This window comes from Pundamilia nyererei, unplaced genomic scaffold (genome assembly GCF_000239375.1).
Source record: "Pundamilia nyererei isolate P.nyererei 1_Seehausen unplaced genomic scaffold, PunNye1.0 scaffold00137, whole genome shotgun sequence".
In the NCBI taxonomy this organism is placed as follows: domain Eukaryota; kingdom Metazoa; phylum Chordata; class Actinopteri; order Cichliformes; family Cichlidae; genus Pundamilia; species Pundamilia nyererei.
The window spans coordinates 1047540-1067790 of NW_005187538.1; the positions used below are offsets into that span (position 1 = coordinate 1047540).

General features: G+C 40.7%; 2 protein-coding genes across 2 annotated transcripts in view; one reads left to right on the forward strand and one right to left on the reverse strand.

The window, feature by feature from the left end:
• adamts7 (a disintegrin-like and metallopeptidase (reprolysin type) with thrombospondin type 1 motif, 7) overlaps nucleotides 1-15918 on the reverse strand; it is a 67073-nt gene extending 51155 nt beyond the window's left edge. The window contains exons 1-4 of the mRNA XM_005743979.2: nucleotides 15506-15918; nucleotides 11708-12075; nucleotides 4864-5047; nucleotides 1759-1958 (exon numbers count right to left, since the gene is read on the reverse strand). Of these exons, the coding sequence (XP_005744036.1) occupies nucleotides 1759-1958; nucleotides 4864-5047; nucleotides 11708-12075; nucleotides 15506-15632 (879 nt within the window). The 5' untranslated portion in view covers nucleotides 15633-15918. The remainder of the gene's footprint in view (nucleotides 1-1758; nucleotides 1959-4863; nucleotides 5048-11707; nucleotides 12076-15505) is intronic.
• Nucleotides 15919-17084: 1166 nt separating this feature from the next.
• rxfp3.3a2 (relaxin family peptide receptor 3.3a2) lies at nucleotides 17085-18518 on the forward strand. Its single transcript, XM_005743982.1, has one exon. It carries the CDS (start codon nucleotides 17104-17106, stop codon nucleotides 18232-18234), a length of 1131 nt encoding a protein of 376 aa, XP_005744039.1. The 5' UTR covers nucleotides 17085-17103; the 3' UTR covers nucleotides 18235-18518.
• The last annotated feature ends 1733 nt before the right edge of the window (nucleotides 18519-20251 follow it).

Consider the following 20251-nt stretch of genomic DNA (forward strand, 5'->3'; position numbering starts at 1 on the left):
GCCTTTTGTATGAATTGTGGTTGTGCTTACTCACCACGAACCGATTTTATGCGGCACACGGCGCTCAACAATCTGTCAAAAAAAGTTTTAGTACGAGTTTTGTAAGCTACAAAGCTGCACCGCTTGATGGATTGTCGGAGCATTACAGCTACGGTAGTCAGAAGCCTTGCGGAGTGATACGTACTGTGCTTCAACGTAATATTACCGTACTGTGTAATATTATAAGGACCACAAATGGCACCTGTTAAGAGACAAGGTTACGAAGCGGATTTCAAACTCTAGGCTATCAGTCACCCAGTAGAACTTGGGAACAGAGCAGCTGCGAAATCTGTCTTTGTTATTATGCTCAGCGTCTTTTTAGTTTACATTTTGACTGCACGATTCAGCCAAAGAATATCGAGATATGAATTTTGGGTGATCTCGCCCAGTCCTAGTATTTGGTAACTTATCACTGGAACTCTCCATAGGAGGTCCAAAAAGATGTAAACACAAGTGAAGAAGACTGAGAAACCAAAGTAAATGTATTACACTGAGAAATCTTTTGTACCACATCGTTGATTTGGCCTTAAAAAGGAGTGAACGTGTCAACCAGCTCAGCAACACCAAAAGACCTGAAAGACCACATGATCGAACACTTCAGTCTCTGATTAAGAAAATCCCTTCACAACATCTAGCCAAGGCAGGAACACTCTCAAAGAGAAAGGTGTATCATTAGCAAAACCTACAATCAATGGAACCAGTGAAACAGAGTCAATAGTGTTTATTGATGACGTGACTGCTGAAGGAAGAAGCAGGATGAATTATTTAGAGGCAAGAGTTTCTTTTTTTAGATTCAGCCAAATATGATGAGGTGTTGCTTTACAGTGGAAATGGATAATGACATAGAAGTAAACTGCCAAAGATGCCCAAGTGTCAGGGACTGTCTGTGACCCTGTGTGTTTGTCTCTGCGTGTTCTATGTTCTAATTGTGGTGTTTTCGTGTCTGTCCATGTTTTATTTTGAAAAGTCTGGTGTGTCCATGTTTAACGTGTTTAGTTTTTCTTCCCCTGTGGCGTCATTATGTTTATTCCGGTCAGCTGTTTCCCCACGTGTTTCCACTTGCCCTGATCACCTCCTGTGTGTATTTAGTCTGTGTGTTTTCATTCAGTCTTTGTTAGGTCGTCTGTTTTCCTTCCCTCCACATCACATCAAGTTCCATGTACTTCATGATTCTGCTCAGGTTGTGTTCATGTTTCATGTTCTTGTTTCTTCATCATAGTTTCTTGCACATTCCTGGTCAGAATCATGTTCACGTCTGTGTTCATAGATACCACAGTTTAGTTTTTAGTTTAGTTTTCAACCCTGCTGTTCGCCTTTTGCTTTATTTTTGTAGTCATGTCTAACTCATAATAAACGCCTCGCTTTTTGTTTAAGCCCAGTTTGGTTTCCTTCCGTGTCCGCGGTTGGATCCTCCTTCTCACTCCCACCAAGAGCTTCTCAAGGCAAGTGAATGGTCTATTATCCAATAGCCAAGTCAGTCACCTGATCTCAGCCCAGTGAAGCATGCTTTTTAAAGACCCTCAGACAAGCAGCAGCTGAAGGCTGTTGCAGGAAGGGGCTGGCAGAGCATCTCAAAGGAGGAAATGCAGCATTTGCACAAGCACATTAAGCTACTACTTCATCTAAAGTCTGTATATAAAGATACAGGCTGGCAGTCATCGCTTCATTGTTGATGCCTATACCTGTAGCGTAATAGTACTATTAATATCGAATACTTACAATATTCATGACAGCAAGTATGTAGCTTTCCACAGCTTTGCTCCCATGATAGTCCACCATTTTGGGGTCAGCCACCACCAGCGTTTCCACCCATTTCTCTTTGCTGACAGAGCGTTGACGAATTCTTCTTCTCCTCCTCTGCTGCCTACGCTCCCAACGCTCCCGCTGTCTCTCAATGTCTTTAAAGCTTTGATGATAATCTGCAGAAGGGAAATATAAATAGATATTAAAATCTTTCACACTGACACACAACAACAAAGACTAACTGTGACTTTACCTTGTCACATGTAGTACACAGTGCTGTTAAACAAATCTTTGCCCTTGGTCATCCTCTTCAGCAATCTCTAGCTGATCTTTCTGAGTATTTTCTGATCGTGTCTTTATTGGATTAGACAAAAACACATATAATAGATATACACATGCATACTAGGAAAATGCTTAGCACTTGGGCAGCAACCTCCAAGCACATACAGACATACGGATGACAAACACAGCATACAAATGAACACAAGTGAAGCGAGCTCAGAGAAAAGGTCACGTGTTGTTTGTTTGCACAATAAAGGCCACTCTGTTTGTCAGCTGCAAAAAAGTCAATGTTTCATCCTCCTTATTATATTGTCAAAAACTTTAACATTTACATACTCTGGGACAGGAAGCACAGTGGGCACACCAACAGCAGACACACATATATTACTGTTGCTATGACGAAGCCGAAATATCAGCTTCAGAAATGAATGAGAATTACCGGATACACCTCAGTTCACAGACCACTCCTAATGATACTAAGGCTTACAGGGTGACTCAGATCATTCTGTAGTGTTATTTATCAATCAGTTTAAACTGACATGGATGCAACGGTTAGCATTTTGTGCTGCGAAAGCCAAAAAAAAAAGTCTCAGTCAGGCTGATCTAAGGGTGCAGTGAAGCCTGGAGAATGTAAAATGTAATGTAGCAGTTTACACATTAGCCAATTCAATTCAGTTTTATTTATAAAGCACCAAATCATGACAACAGTCATCTCAAGGTACTTATAAATAAAGATAAAGACCCTACAACAATACAGAGAAAACCTCAACAATCGGATGACCGGCTATGAGCAAGCGCTCCCCCCCCTGTGACTGGTAGGGGGTGAGGGCAGGGAGACAGAACAAAAGACATGTTATGGAAGAGCGCCAGAGATTAATAACAGCTAGTGATTAAATGCAAAGTGGTGTATAATCACATATTGAGTGAGAAAAGGTGAGTGATGGTGCTGTCCCCAACGACGTCTTGGATAGAGATGAGTCTGCTGTCAGATGCTGTATGAAGATCATGACATCAAGGAAGACCCAACAAGTGAAAGACTCTTAGTCCTGATTTCAAGAGGACACAAATCCTTTGTTTGCATCAAAAAGAGCATCAAACATCAAAATGCTGCCAAATAGGGAACAATCTGCTGTAAGTAAGCAGCTGAAAATAGCTTGAGCAGTTGTTCTCAAACCATTTCTTCCATTTCCTGCTTCAGAAGCTAAAAAAGTCTTCAATTCAATACATGACCCTATCATGGTTATATGTATATAAATGTACATATAACCGTCATAAGGTAAGAACGAAACTAAGCTGAAGGTTTAGTGAAATAATAAGGCATTTCCTCCTACATAAATCATCTTCATTCAACTTACTCTCAGTTCATATTTGTGGTTTATGAACCACAGCCACACAGAAAGAAAAATCTCTAGGATTGGCTGACATATAGCGATACAGTGATTAAGTGCACAATGTAAACACAGGCCTAGAGGGGAGGCGCTTAATGATTTGAAAATTCTGATATTACAGAAACTGCTTAAATCAACGTTCAGACCTTATCAGTCTGTTCAGCAAGCTGAAAAGAAATAACAATATAAATGCTAAATATGTATTTAATCAATTAAAACCATACACAAGCTTCTTTGTCCTTGAAAATGCATCTGTGCTATCATTCTTTAGAAAGCAAAACAAGTAATTTACTTTGCAATTTGGAAGATGCAATGAAGTTCATGTATTTCAGTGCAAGTAATAAGCTAATAATACATCTTTCCAAATACAAAAAACTGAGCTTGATTGGTGTTTAAAGTAGTGTTTAAAGTAATACTTAGGCACAACTATAACTCTGCCCTGATATTTTGTTGTTGTTGTTGTTGTTAAGCTGATTCTGAAAGCAAACCCTCAAATCCTCTGGGACATTTATTTTTTTTCCAGGGCCAATTAATTCAACTCAGAATTTTAAGCAGCTGGTTTACGAACGTCTGCATTTCAGTGGCTTTATTCTTCTAACCTCTGCAGATTATTACCAGGAGACAAATGAAAGACAAGAGATTACTTATAATCATCTTTCTCATCATTCAGTGCTTAGTAGCTAATGAGTTATCAGTATTTTGACTTTTAAATTAAGCATTTTCATTGAACAAGTAAAGAGATTTAAGGCCTTAAGATATGTAAATATAGTACTTATCTCCACTGCTGTTACAAAAAAACAAAAACTTGCACATCACCATGACCTTAATCACACTGGGAGCTGTTGGTATTTTGCGGTTTCTGTATTTACAAGAAAAAAAATAATGTACTGACGCAATATGAGGGCTTACATTTTAGCCACAAATGTTGTCTTTATAATACAAACATTGATCATTTAGTTTTCAAACGGCCTCCTCTTGCTGCACGCCACACACAGCGACCTACTCGAATGGGGGAGACATGATAAGATGATGGAGGTCAGCTACGTGGGTCAGGCTCCCCTGGCACCACACTCTGAACCCACTGCTCCTCGCCTTCCCTGCAGCTGAGCCACAACCCACACCCTGTCACACTCATTTTTAAGATATTAACAGATATTAGCTTTGCCTTAACTACAGAAAAAAATCTTTCGGTAATGCATCCGTTTACGTGTTTCCATGAATGCTCAATCATTCAGGGAAGGAAGCACCGGAAAGTTAATGGTGTTCATCTGGATCCAGATGAAAACAATCAACTTTCTGGTGTATCTGTTTGTACTACAAATCGTTAGTTTGACATCCTGTTTAAAAAAAAAAAGGTATAATTTCTATGCTGTGCTTTCTTTGCTAATGTAAGTAAATGTGCACGATTTACCTTTGATTCCACAGGTACCGTTGAAAGGTCGTTTCCCTGAGATGGGCTGTATGACTGGGCTCCAGGAGGGAGGAGACACATGCCGTTTGTAGATGGCATGGGCCTGTGGTGCTGATGTTTCATCACTTGATGTCTCCAGAGGCTGAATAAAGAACTCTTCATCAGACAACTTGAAGAGTCCCGTCTAAAGAAACAAAGAGCTGTAAGTCAGTTCTTCAAATCTCTTTAAACTATTTTAACTGTTGCCAAAGAGCGAACTGCTGAAATATTGAGAAACAAAACATTGCTCTTGATTTGCTCTTCTGTCGTCAAAGATACAGTATGTAATGGGTAGGCAAGACATCACACAACTGCATACAACATTGATTAGTAAGTTAATCCAAGTTTTTGACAAGAAAATTGATCAGAAGCATTTTTATATATTATGCTCCGCAATAAGGCGTTTTCTCTCACGGTGCCATATTTAATGATCTTACTTTAATGAACTTACATCACCTTACACCATAAACAACTGAAGATGTCCGCTTTTGAGTATTTTGATTGGAGAATTGCAAAAAAGTGGAGACACTGTGTTTGCAGAGTATTTAAAATCTACATGTAGCCAGCAACATCTTTTAAAAAACACCAAAACGTTGCAACAACAGGATTTCTTTTTACCATGCCAGGTGTTTGGAAACTGAGATCAGCTGCTCTAGTTCTCTAGAAATTGAATTGTTCTTTTTCTTGTTCCAGCTACTCCACACCTTCTTTGTCTATTTTTCCCCCATTTCATAATGTATCAAATGTTTGCAGTGGGATCAAAATCTGGGCTGCAGGTCGGCCAAGCAGCACTCTCTATGGAGTCTGTTACTTTATGTGCTGCAAGTGTTCAATCCAAGTCCCTAATTTATATGGTAGTAAAATGATGCATTTGCATTTTTAAAGGCAAACTGGCTCCAGAGTATACTCCACCTCTGACCCACAGCTGAGAGGCTCCAGCCTGGCACAACCCTGAACTGAACAAGCAGTTAAGAAAATACAACCTGAATAAACGCGCTAAGTGGTGCTTTCTAAAACTGTTTTTAATTTTTTTAAATATTTAATATTATTAAATACAAATATTATTATTAATATATATAAACATTACATACAGTATTGAAGACTAGTGAATAAAAATGCACAAGCACATGAAAACACATCGAGTAAGCTCCCACTGAAACAGCAAAAACAGCCCCAAGTCATAATTTTTCTGTCGTACGACTGAGCCGGGGAAAAGATCAAATGTCTTTTAAGCAACTGCATAGTAAATCAGGCAGGCAGGCACTAGGCCAAAACCAAATTCCCCTAGGCCCCCCGTTGACCATCGCTGTCTTATATTTCATTCTTATCCACCCTCTGCTCCAGTTAATCCCTTTTTCATCTTACACAGTGTCCAAGTGAAGCTCAGGCAGGAGGGCTGGCCGTTATATCCGAAGCCCACACACTAAAAGCTGAGCAGCAAAAATAGTTTTCATCTCATCTCCAAAAAAATACAATATCAAAGATATGCTGGCTTTAAAGGTTGGCTGTTGGTTGGTGCTGACATTTCCCAAAATGCTGCATCATTCCAATTTAGAGTCAAGTGTACTGACTGAGTACACTTGACTCTAAATTGTACTCAGGTTGAGTAAATAACACAGAACCTTCAAATGTAACATTTGAAATGTAAAATAAGCCATTAAACACATCAGTTAATCTAACATGTCCTTGTTTTAATCTGTCTTAGTAAATGCAATCACAGCTCACTGGATAACAATTTCAGTGCTCACTGGACCAGTGCAGTAAATCAGGGGTGAAATGAAATCCAGTCATTAAAGTATGTTTCTATTGTAACCAAGTTTCATTTGGAAATCTGCACAATTTTCAAATACCTGCATACCATTTAAGCTGTTTTAGCCTGACCACAGTGGAGGTGCGTATGGTAGCTGATCTACAACTTCGGCCCAGCTCCTTTTCTTTCTCTCTTTCTCTCTGACTCAGTTGGTGTTATTTGTCTTGTGTACTATGTTAAGTGTGGGAGGCTCTTTCTCCAGTTTGAAGGAAATGCACGGAGACAAGAACAACAGTCATGCCGGGAAATATATTGTGGTTGGAATAATCTTTTGTGATTTCGTATTTGGGAGGAAACTTACACACATAGTTAACATATAAATATGTAATATATTTCAGTAAGAAAGGGAGGCTTGTTGATCTGAAGTTTTGAGTCATTTGGGAAGTGTCACAACCACAGGAAGAAACCGTCCTGAAACTACAGGTTTCTGGCTGTGATCTAAAACACGAGGACTTATGGGACTCCTTTGCAAGATGCTCTTTTGTGCAGCACTTCAGCTTTGAAAGTGAAGAATAATCTGCAGAGAGTCAAAGAAGATGACGCACGTAAAATGGACTCTATCAACGTTAAAGATGTGTAACTGAGTTTTCTATCAAAGTTTCTTCATCTGTAATATCAGTCAGCTTTGAAAAACGAAAAAAGGATCACATTGGAAACATTTTTTACTTTCATCAATAAACTTGGTTCTTATAAAGCAAACTAATAAGTGCCTTCAATATTCAAAATACTCTTAATCTCATCACTGTCTGTGTTTTACCAAAAGCAGACAGGCTGAGCTCTGGCAAGTGAACCAAGCTGAGGTGCTGGCAGAAGTTTACTTGCTGCTTTGCACCACAATAATTAGTTACCTGCATAGACTGTGTGCTAAAGATCAGTACTTTGAACCTGCATTCTTCCTTGTGAGTGCCAGCAGTGAGCAGCTCCTCATGTTGTGAAAAAGAAGTCCAGTTGTATAAAAGTCTATGAGAAAACCCCAGTAAACACTTTCCTAATTAAATTATGGCTTCGGCTGTCGGCCTAAAGTTTCACTCATTACATGGATGCAAAACAGGGCATACTTTAGGGCAGGCCAACCTTATAAATGTCAAGTCGCTATCGTGCGAGTGTGGAGTGTCGCTCCAATTTTTTCACTCAGAATCACCAGATGTGACATCTGGTTTCAAACAGGATTTCACAAACTAATGTGTGACGTCACTTTGGCTGTGTCAGTCTTTTATATATGGTCTGTGGTTGTCTGCAAACACTTTTTTACTTTGTTTTATGTTTTGATCAACATGCTGAAGTGTTGAAAAAGACACAGTTATGTATGTGAGTTACCCAAGAAATAAAACTTTCATTTTTACTTACTGTATGGAAATTAGTTTCTTTATCTACAGGGAACCATCAGGAAATAAAAGTGTTTGAATATATACCATCATACTCTTTTGCTTTTCTCAAAGAAAGTTAATTTCACTGGGACATTTAAGGGCATTTCAAGTCAGCTGTACAATTTCTGGACTAAAATGCAATCAAGAAGTCTTTCAAGAACCAGCGGAAGGATGATCGTAATCCAGCTGATCGTGTGTTTTACTTGATGTAAATCAGACAGGCAAATAACCCAAATCGTGCAAGGAGCCGGCAGAGCGCTGGCAAAACACCAGCAATGTGGATACCATATGTCTGCTGATGTGTTTCTGACTTAAAAAAACAAATGTCAGTAAAGAGTCTACCACTAATTATTAAATAAAATAATTTATTTAGTTTTTTTTCTACATTAATTAAATGTTACTATACCACATACCTAAGAGTTTTTGACTGATACTAGTGCTGCAAAGCACTGCATTGTAAAATATGCAGTCCCGCCAGTAAATAAAGATGTGGAGGAAGATTAGAAGCAAGAAAACATGATTGCTTTTTAAGAGGAACCTGTCTTCTGGGAGGAAAAATTTTCTCATTTTATTGTAATTCAGCCCTGAGGAGACACAGGAGACACACACACACACACACACACACACACAATCATCTGAACAATAAGACAGCATTTGTGGCTTTTACTATCACACAAATTCTTGTTGTGTCATGTTCAGCAAGAGAACATAATGAACTTCATCCATGTGACCATAGAAGGCATCTCTATCATCCATCCATCCATTCGCTTCCGCTTCTCCTGGCATCTCTATCAATTACACTTTAATATTTAAACCAGAGTGAGTTTACATATGCGTGGGAATTCTGCTAAATAGGTAGATACTCATTGACCACTTCATTAGGTGCACCTATTCGACTACTTGTTAATGCCTTTAGGCATGCAGACATGGTCAGGACAGCCTGTTAGGCATCGGAACCATAAAAAAAGGCCCTTTAAGTCAGCGGTCTCCAACCTTTTTTGCACCACGGACCGGTTTATGCCCGACAATATTTTCACGGACCGGCCTTTAAGGTGTCACGGATAAATACAACAAAATAAAACTAGTACCGGTACCGAAAAAAAGAAGATTTATTCATAACACACGTGAAAAGACCCAGGAAAACCGAGAGAAAATAACGCTGAAAACCGATAAAAACCTTGAAGACCATACATTTCACACCTGAGCCTCAACTTTCGCGGCCCGGTACCAAACGACTCACGGACCGGTACCGGTCCGAGGCCCGGGGGTTGGGGACCGCTGCTTTATGTGACTTTGAACATGATAACTGGTGTCAGACAGGCTCGTCTGAGAAACTGAGAAAAGTCTGTCAGCATTACAAGAGAGTAACGCTTCGCTTTTGAGATCTGACTTTTGTTTCAGAAGTTGCACTGCAGTTTACACACTCACTTAGGCACAGGGCTAAACAGCTTCTAGCTAATCTCTGAAAAAAGTGCTCTCTTTCTAAAACTACAAATCAAAATGAAGAACAGCTTGGAGCATATTATAATAAACGTGAAATAGTGATCTATGTTGTGATTATTTATTATTGTGATCGATGTGAATAATATCTCCATTTGGAAATTTCAGACAGAGAAAAGAGAGGTGGTGAGTAAGTATCTTTTGAAAGCCCTGGTCCAGATCTAATTTGGAGAAATACGACTGCAGCATTGTGATAATGCAGTGTCAAGGATCTAAGTGGTCTGAATGCAAATCATGCCCACCGTATCCACTTGTGGTCTAAATAATCTCTCTTTTATGAGCGCACATCTGTTACAGACACAGTGGAGAGCATAAATCACTGGCCTAATTTTGAACAAACTCAGATAGAGCAGGAGTGCTCTGTGATTTTAAAAAATGCACTCATGAGAGTGACACTTCTGTGGCGACAAAGGGACAAAAACGGAAGTTCAATATACATTTAGTACAAAATATAAAGGCGGGCTCCATTACTCGCAATACTCAAGTTTAAACCCTGCTATAAAAGGAAGTGCATCAGGCACAATTTTCCGTCTGATGGAATACGCTCCCACGAGAACGTCTGCAAATCAGGGAAATGCTGCATCCTTATTATGTGTGCAATGCAAATCTCTAAAAAATGTTACAACCAATATACATCTATATATTTTATATATGGCTGAGTCTCTTTATATCCACTCGTTGTGTATAAATGTGGAGCTGTGGTTTCAAAGTGTCTTCTAGGCTTCTAAGCACAATTAGCTTTCAAGTCTGAAGGTCCTCCTTTTTAATGCTCTGCCAGGCTTTCACTGCAGCAGCTTTCAGCTGCTGTTTATTTGTGGGGCTTTCTGTGCAAAGTTTAGTCTTCAACAAGTGAAATGCAAATTTAGTTGGCTTAAGATCAGGTGGCTAACTTGGCCATTCAAGAATATCCCACTTGCTTTAATAAACAGCTGGTTTGCTTTGGCTGTATGTTTTCAGTCATTGTCCATCTGTATTATGAAACGCCGCCCAAACAATTTAACTGCATTTAGCTGGATTTGAGTGGACACCTCAGAATTCATTCGACTGCTTCTGTCCTGTGTAACATCATCAATAAACACAAGTGTCCCCGTGCCACAGGCAGCCATGCACGCCCAAGCCATCACACTGCCTCTACTATGTTTAACAGATGCCATCATTCTGGTACAGGTTGATCTTGGCTTCATCTGCCCAAACAATGTTTTTTCCAGAACTGTGCTGGCTTTTGTAGGTGTTTTTTATTTATTTATTTATCAATCAAAGTCCAATCTAGCCTTTCTATTCTTGAGGCTTATGAGTGGTTTGCACCTAGCATTGAACCCTCTGTATTTACTTTCATGTAGTCTTCTCTTTATGGTAGACTTTAATAATGCCTACTTCCTGGAGAGACTCCCTCACTTGGCTGGCTGTTGTGAAGGGGTTTCTCTTCACCATGGAAATGATTCTGCAATCATCCACCGCTGTTTTCTGCCGTGCACGTCCGGGTCTTTTTGCATTGCTGAGTTCACCAGTGCTTTCTTTCTCAGTATGTACCAAACTGTAGATTTTGGATGGCTTGTTTCACCTGCACGGAGAGCTTCTTTGACCACGTGTTGTCCATTCAAAGCAAAATCTCCCAAATTTAAGCACCACACCTCAAATCAGTGCCAGGCCTTTTATCTACTTAACTGATAATAACATAGCTAAGGAATTGCCCACACCTGCCCATAAAATAACATTTGAGACAATTGTCCAATTACTTTTGGTCACCTTTAAAAGAGAGTGGCACATCTTAAGGAGCTAAAACCTTTAAACCCTGCATCCAATTTGAATACGAATGCCCTCAAATTAAAACTGAGAGTCTACACATTATGTCCATTTCCATTATATAACTAATAGGAATGTGCTTCATAAACAGGTTAAAAACAAAACAAAACTTGTGTCACTGTCAGAATATATATGGACTGAACTTTAATGGAAAAAAAAAAATCTCACCAGGGCATGTTGCTGTTTAAATGACCCTTAAGTGAAGATGAAATTTCACAGTTTTGAAAATAACTTCTTGTTGCACTCAGCTCTGATGACAGCTGCCTGGTCACCTCGCCTGCTTATGCTTTTCAGACAATTTTAAATCGTTCGCTTATCCACTCACCAGGCCATCACAAGTACTTATAGCTGCACTCCCTTTCACAATGGCATCATCCCACACTTCACCCAAGAAATGACAGTGGGAGGATCCAGCAGGTTTGATCCGTGCCCCCTTCAGGCCACCAAACCTCCTCTCAGTCATGAAGCCTGGAGCCAGCAGGTGAGGATTCAGAGTGAGGTTGAAGTGCAAGTTGTGGCCGCCGTGCCAAAACTGGTAGAAGATGCGATCTAGTCCTGCTGGTTCCACTGAGGCTTCCCTGCGCTGTAAACGGCGAGCATGGTGAGACAGGAAATTGGACAGGAAGTGACCCCTGGCATCCAGTCTCGTAGGGTGAACCACCTCGTACAAAGGGAAGTCATCCTGAAATCTTTCTGTAAAAGCGGTGATGGGAAGAAGACTTGTTATTAAATTGCAGGAAACTGGATTGAAATTAAATAATCATGTGGCTGCAAAGCTGTAAACAAAACCGGGGAAACTCTAAACACACACATATGTGCTAATCTGTCACTTTATCTTTGAATATAACTGACATATATGCAGCACTTCTTAAAAATATATTCTTTGACGCTTCACTCTCATGTTTAATAGTTTGCATTGTTGCTGGAAGACTGAGTTTCACAAACCATCATTTGCTCTGACCTGGAATAGCTTTGTCCAATGCACGGAGAACAGTGTGACAAAAAATATAAGGACTGCGCCTCAAGAAGCAGGATGAGCAGTTTTTCCATCTTATTTCTATCCATACAATTTCATTGTACCTAGCTAAATCTTGCTAAACAGTGTTTATTTCTTTTAGTTTGCAATACTCAGTAATCACTGTGTATGTTTAGTATCCACTGACAGTACACCCCCCACAGCTGCTATGCTTATCACCACATACAGTCACATGAAAAAGGGGTTTTTCACAGGACTCCATGCAGTCCAGTGAAAAACTAAGTACACCACATGATTCAGTAGCTTCTTTAAAACATTGCTTCAGTTTATTAAGGTTTGCAGGCATTTATTGTGTTGAGGTCTGGACTTCACCACTTTAATTTTCTTTTCTTTTTCAGCTATTCTGTTTTAGATTTGCTTCTGTGCTTTGGATAGTTATCCTGCTTCACGACGTAATTTGTGACATGCTTTAGCTGTTGCTCTCACTCTAAAATACTCAGAGGAGCTCATGGTTAACTCTATCAATGCAAGATGGCCACGACTTGTGGTTACACAACAGGCCCAAAACATCACCCCTTCACTACCGTGCTTCACAGTTGGTATGAAGTATTCATGCTGATATGCTGAGCTTAGTTTTCGCCAAGTGTGCCGCTGTGCGTTAGGTCCAAATCTCCACTTTATCTCGTTTGTCCAAACAACATCGTTCCAGAAGTCTTGTGCCATGTGCTGATGCACCTTTGCAGACCTAAGATGTGCTGTCTCCCGTCTCCTTGCAACCCTTTCAAAGACCTCATACTCGTTTTGTCTGTTTCTCACTGAACTGTCATAAACGTGAACATTTAACACACTAATGGAGGCCTGTACAATCTGAGATGTGGCGCCTGCAAGGTCTGATTTTTGTGTGACTTTGTCAGGATGTCCACTCCTGGAGAGAATTTAGCAAACTGCTAAAACTTTTGCTTTTATAGAGGTATTCATGTTTGCTGATGATCAATTAATCAACTTCATTTGATTAGCATAGCTTGGCTGCTACTTGCCCTCTTAAATCCTATAGAAGCAGCACTACTTAGTTATTCACAGAGTGCACAGAGTCCCCTGAAACCTTCTTTCTCACGCGACGTGTGTTAAAATGCATGAGAAGAGTTTAAAAAGTTGAATATTAAAATGATTTTAATGGTATATTTGCACTAAAGCTAAGTCGTAAATCAATTACAACTTTTTTTCCAGTGATAAGAATTTTAATGATAACAACACTGTGAAATATTGATGTTTTTATCCATGTGATGCATACTGTACACATTAAATAATAATTATTACCACTGTCAAAAAAATAAATAAAAGCACAGCTACTATCTGTTTCACATTCTTTCACTTATTCTGTGCACTCAAAGTACAAGGGTGCAAACCCTCACACTATCATCATTGGCTTTATCTCATTCAAGGGAAATGAAGGAGTGATTATACACACCCTTGCTGACTCGAGCTCTTACCCAGTCTGCACTGCACAGGATTATCTGCACAAATATTTTCAAGCATACAGCACTTATAGATGATTTGGACAAATATTTGAAATGTCTGACTGAATGAGGAGTTTTCACCTTTCTATTGGCACTTTAATACCGTACCATTATTTTATCGACTTCTCACTTTACCACATGCCTGAGTATTCCAGCCATGCACTTCTTTGATTCGCACTTTTGCTTTTATTTATGAACTTCTGACCATCAACAAATGCCAAATAGTCTTGGATTGATTTGAATTAGTCTAAAGACATGGCTGCCTGAAGCAATGGGCTTGACTGGTTTTCATTTATGTGTATTACTGATGGCAAGAGATTGCTGGAGAAAAAAAAAACTTTCTTAAAAAATATCTTATCTTCTACTTAAGGTCAAAAGAAAATATAAATATCTTCTTGTAGCCTTAACAATGCACAACAAAGGCATGGAAGGCATTCTTCATGAAAGCAGTGACTGCATATCCATTCCTACCTTTGTTAGGGAAGCAAAAAGATTTTTAGATTTTCTTGTGACCTTAAGAAGATATTCTTTAAGCAATTGAAACAAATATTTTCTGCAGCTCTTCACAAAGGTCTTTCTCATCTAGAATGAGCAAACCAGCAAATTACTCTCCTGAGGAATTGGACTGTGGATTCGTGGTGATCAGAAACCATCACATTCATCAGAAATAAGGTTTTTTTCATTGGAGTGATTGTGATAAATCTAGGGATCCTTAAGAGTCTTCTCAGATTTGCTAAGACAAATGAACAACACTGATCAGGTTCAGTTAATTTACTTTTTATTCTTTAGTCTTACAAGTAGGTAAGAATAAAAAATGTCTTTAAACATTTTGTCAAGCGGAAGCCCTTTGCTTATCAAAGTGCTTTTCTACTTTGGGAAACAGTTTCAGGCAGACATCGATATTCCTGTGCAAACATTTAACACCTGAAACATCACTATCTGACAGGTCCCTCCCTCAGTGAGTCATCCTTGCCTAGAATGCCAAACAGTAGCTAGCACACAGTTGATTTGTACAGGATGAGACAGAGTGCACCCACACTTCTTGATCTGTTTGTTTGCCTAATCTCTGGAGAACCCGGGAAGTCTGAGTGGATGAAAGTGCATGAGGTGAAGGCAGGGGGTGCTTCCTACCAGACATGAGGGGTTTAATCCTCTGATGTGATGATATGCACTGGAACAGCCAATACACTTTCTGTTGAAACTGGGTGTATTAAGAGAATAACAATAATGCATCCTGTCTATTCCCCTAAGTGAAACTCTGTTTCCTGCCCTTGACTACTGAAGTCAGAGGTCAGTGTCAGTCACACAGCAGCAGCACTGCACTGGGATTCTGCGTTTTGATCAAGGGCACTACAACAAGGGCGGACCGGGCTTCAGCCTCTGATGATTCATTCAGAAACAGCTCTCTCTACCGCACTTGGTTATAAAAGTTTGAGCATAATTGCTATGGCTGTCCCCAAAAGTTGTAAGCAAAAGTTCCAGCTGGCTTCTCATCAGGGAGGAGTGTGGCTGGATTCACTCACAGAGCAAATGCGCACAACAAAAGCAGGCAGTGTACGAGAGCGTTGTGGCATTCCATGTGTTTGAATCTGAAAATGTTTAAAATACTTTAGTTTTCAGGCTCACTAACCTGGTTCATGTGATAATCCCAATCCCAAAGTTTTGCAGTTTTCCAGGACCACCAGGACCGCGACGAAGAAGTGAATGGAAGACGCTCTTTGTCCGAAAGCGTGAAGCCCGCAGTGCAAACGGGTCATTTTGTCAGGACGGTAACTTATATTTTCGAAACATTTAACGCCTTTCTGACACCGCGTCGACTGTCAATTCAAATAGTTCAAATCCATCTGTGCTGGGTGCGTTTCTCGCTTTGTTGCGCCCGTGCACTTACGCTGTGACAGCAACAACAAACTTCTTCACTTCAGGCCTGAGCATTGTCTGCCTCCGCGGGGGGGCTTTTGCTGCATCTTTTTTTGTGTGTTTTGTTTTATTTCGGTGTAAATGTTTGCTTACAAGTTGCTGGTCCCCCTGTCCTCCATCAGCCTCCTCCCGACAGCCAGTGACAGCGTAAAACTTTGCTGTGAAAACTTTCGCAGAGCCACCCCCACAGATGGGTGGACTTAAGACAATGGGCTCAAGAGAGAGCTGGAGGGCTTAAAGGGGAATGCTACTCCAAGAGATCGGATACAGAGATGCAGTCCAATTGGAAGTTCCTTGGGGTGATTCGGGTTCTCAGTGGGTCAGATGAGGACCAGACTGTTGCGTTCACTTGGAGTAAGACAAATGACTACGCATCGGTGGTCGCGCTCTGTACGTTTTGACCGGAGGTTCAAAGCATAAAAAAACAAGTGTTTCCCAGTGGGAACTGTGAGAAAAGCCCGAGTAAAGTCTTAAAAAACAAAACAGCGACTGACACAATCGAGTTCGGGAGATTCCTGATTTCAAAACACATCTGGAAAACCCAGATCTATATCAGTTATATCCCCAAATGTTTTACCACCTTAAGCTAAGCTGGAACAATTAAGAATTATGCCTATTTGGAGGTGGAACACGACGTAACCAAACTCTATGTTCGACCGTTATTATCCCTCTCCAGAGTAAGCGCGCCCTCTAGTGGAAGAAAAATGTCCCACTATTGCTTGAGCTTACGAAAGTTCTACATGCTGGCCATCATTTTTGACCTATAGACCTATTCATTTAATATTACTTATAATGAAAGCATTTAAGAAGTACGTTGACATTCCTAAAGGCACGCTCATCTTGGTTTATTGTGTTTGCAAAGACGGGGCGTGTTGGAGCGCGTGAACAGAAATCAACAGGTGTACCGGGTGAGAGAGGCAGGAAGAGGTCTACATCTTGATTGATGTATTCGTTTGAATTGTCTGGATTAAAAGTAACTTTCATCATTTATTTTCTTTTCCTATTTTGCGCATTTACGCACGATTCCTGTGACAAATACAATCCTTCATGGCGGATAAACTATAACAAGAAATTTAACCTGTTCTTCCTTAAAAGCTGCCGGGACCGTAATCCTTTCTGTCACGTCTCACTCGACCAATCGTGGCTCAGCAGAGGAGCGACACACCTGTATAAAAGCAGGTTTCTGGCCAGCTGTTATTCAGAAAGCTGTTATGACTACGAATTTGCATCTAATCTAAGATGAAAGGCTAAGGCTTTTTTCATGGCGTGCCTCGTAGAAGAAAATGTTGTGAGTCAAGCTTTATAAATTTAATGATGGAGGAAATGTTTAACCACAGCGGAGCGCTCAACCGAAGTTCAGTGCTCGAAGACATCGACGTGAGCGCGGATGGCACCCCCATTCTGAGGATACTCATATCGGTTGTGTACTCTGTAGTTTGCGCAGTGGGTTTAGTGGGCAACCTCCTCGTCTTTTTTCTAATGAGGTTACGACAAGGTCGAAAGAGGTCCACTATTAATGTTTTCATTATCAACTTGGCAGTGACGGACTTCCAGTTTGTTCTCACTCTGCCCTTCTGGGCTGTGGACACCGCGCTGGACTTCAGCTGGCCGTTCGGAGACGCCATGTGCAAGATCGTCCTTTCGGTCACCGTGATGAACATGTACGCCAGCGTGTTTTTCCTCACCGCCATGAGCGTGACCCGCTACCTGGCCGTCGCCTCGGCTCTAAAGAAAAAAGCGCACAGAAGGTCACGGTGTGTGAAGTGGGTGTGCGCGGTGCTGTGGGTGGCGGCGACAGTTGCCACAGCTCCAACAGCTGTCTTCTCCACTGTGACTGTGGTGGCTGGCGAAAAACTCTGTCTCCTCAAGTTTCCCGAAGGACACGACTGGCTCGCCCTCTATCACATCCAGAAAATCTTGATCGCTTTCATTATCCCCATGCTCATTGTCTCCGTTAACTACCTGATGCTGCTGCGCTTCGTCAGACAGAGGAGCATGGACAGCAGCAACCCTAAACGGAGATCCAGAGTCACCAAATCTGTCGCTATAGTAGTTTTGTCTTTCTTCTGCTGCTGGATGCCAAATCATGCCATCACCTTCTGGGGCGTGTTGGTCAAATTTAACGCAGCAAACTGGGACACGTCGTATTACATGGTACACACCTACGTGTTCCCGGTCACCGTGTGCTTGGCGCACGCAAACAGCTGCTTAAACCCGGTGCTTTACTGCCTGATGAGGCCGGAGATCAGGAAGATGCTGAGAGAATTGTTTTGGAAAGCCTCCACTCCGTCATCCACGAAAGGTTGCGCCACGCGCTCCATGACACAGGCAGAAACCCAGGGAGCTACGCCTCTCCAGATTATAGACAATGCGGAGTACACGCTGTCCATCATAGATCGTAAGGGTTTATCAGCCTCTAAAGTCCTCCCGTATACTCGTTAACTGTAGCCTCGTGATAAACAAGACGACGCTTTGTGGTCCACCTGTAGATGTCTTCATTACGCGTGCGTAAAACGCTTTCGCATCGGTCCCAGTCTAAGTGTTTGGATGGGTTGCATCGCAGATTCACACCGTGTGCGCTTTTTTTTTGCACCGCGACGCAGAAAGGCGCAGAGTGTTGTTTGTTTCACTGTGACAACTAAACGTTGAATTTCTCCCAGTTTTGCTGTTCAGCTCCCGTTTCTCCTTGTCGTGATTGTTAAAGACAAACAAGAAATAACCGTGACGAGAGGGAGACACGGGACAGCAGAGAGAACGTCCTCGAGTGGAAATCCAGCTGGGGACATTAGGATGGGGGTCTGGGGGATTTTGATTGTATTTTCGGTGGTTTTGCTCGTGTTTGCTACCATGATTTAATTTATAAAGTGCCATGTTCATCAGTCCTGAGGCACCTCTTAAAGGACTGACGTGTACTGAGCCTGCAGTCTGTGAAAATAAAATAAACCATGTTCTAAAAGTGTATGCGCAGAGGAGAGTCTTGTTTTCTCACTTAAACTGACATCAACTAAAACTGTGTTTTAACACTGAATTTTTCTTTCAGTCAGCAAAAAGTATGTAACCAGTTTGCTGCCCTGTGCTTACGTTTTTCTAAAGGTGGATTCTTTTCTTTTATCGTTCCAATAATAAATGAATTGATCCTTTGCCTTCAATTCGATTCAACCAGGAAACGGCTACAATAAAATAAAGAAGTCATGTTAAATGCATTATATAGTGTCAGCACCTCCAACACGCTTTTCATCACATTCAGTCCTTTCTGTTGTAAATGTTGAATTCCTATCCTGGCACATGTCAAAAAACAAAAAAACAAAAAACCCTGGGCTCTCACAGGTAGCCCAGGAGGAGAAGCTGACAATGGCTGCAGAGGTTCCAGCAGTCGCTTTGGCAGCCGTAGTGACGCAGATCAGACGATTCGGCTCACAAAATGCAAAATGAATTCATACAGTCCAAAATCACAAACCGGGGGGGTTAGATTCTAAGTGCCATCTTCTTTACCAGGACAGCAATATTTAATGAAGCGCTGATATAACAATGAATTATTGGGAGGAAACATTTCAGCAAACTGACGCGTGCTCATTTGCATTTGGGATTTGAGCAAACTGTTCAAACTAAGCATGCATTTTGCAGTTTTCCTTTGATGATTCCTGCAATAAAGGTTTATTTTTGCTTTGTTGTGGTCACAGGCAAAAGGGAAGAAACCCCAATTAATACATTTTGCACTTGACTGAATAAAAACGAGCACCTATTTCCCCCTTTTCACAAAAAACAAGTTGCTCAATTTTTGTGAAAATGCTCAGACTTTAATATTTCATGTCTACTAATCCACATTTGCAATGGGATGTGGTAATATATGTTAATGTAACCGCACTTATATTGTATGGTAATATATTCTGCTGCTTGCCTTGGGCTGTGTTTGTGTGGCTGTTTTCTTTTAGCTACCTCTGTCTTTTTTTTTTCTTTATCAAATATTGCGGCTTTTCCTCTTCGGGGGTCAATATGCTTTCACGGCAACACTCTTGCTGTCAGATTGTGCCCATGTGTCCGCTGGTTGAATCCAATCTGTTATCACAAAATACCTAATATGATGTAAACACTCTAAAGTTAATTTAGTTAGTTATGTTTTTAAGTCGATATGAAGCATTTGAAATGATTCTTCTTTGTTTATAGATTCAAATTTATTTTGATTTATTGACAGCACCTAAGCCTGGCAGAAACCTGTAGAATTTAAATTGCTCTGACCAGCAGGTGTAGTCAGTGCTGTTTAATAAAATGCAAATTTCTTAGTTTATTCTATTCATTTCAGTTATTGGTTGGCCTGCTGTTTTTTTTTAAATTGATATTTTGTGTAATTTACTGACTGCTAGTACTGGCTTCGATCCCCTTTTGCCTTCAGAACTGCTTTAATTCTCCGTGGCACAGCTTTAACATTCCTCAGAGATTTTGGTTCATATTGACATGGTAG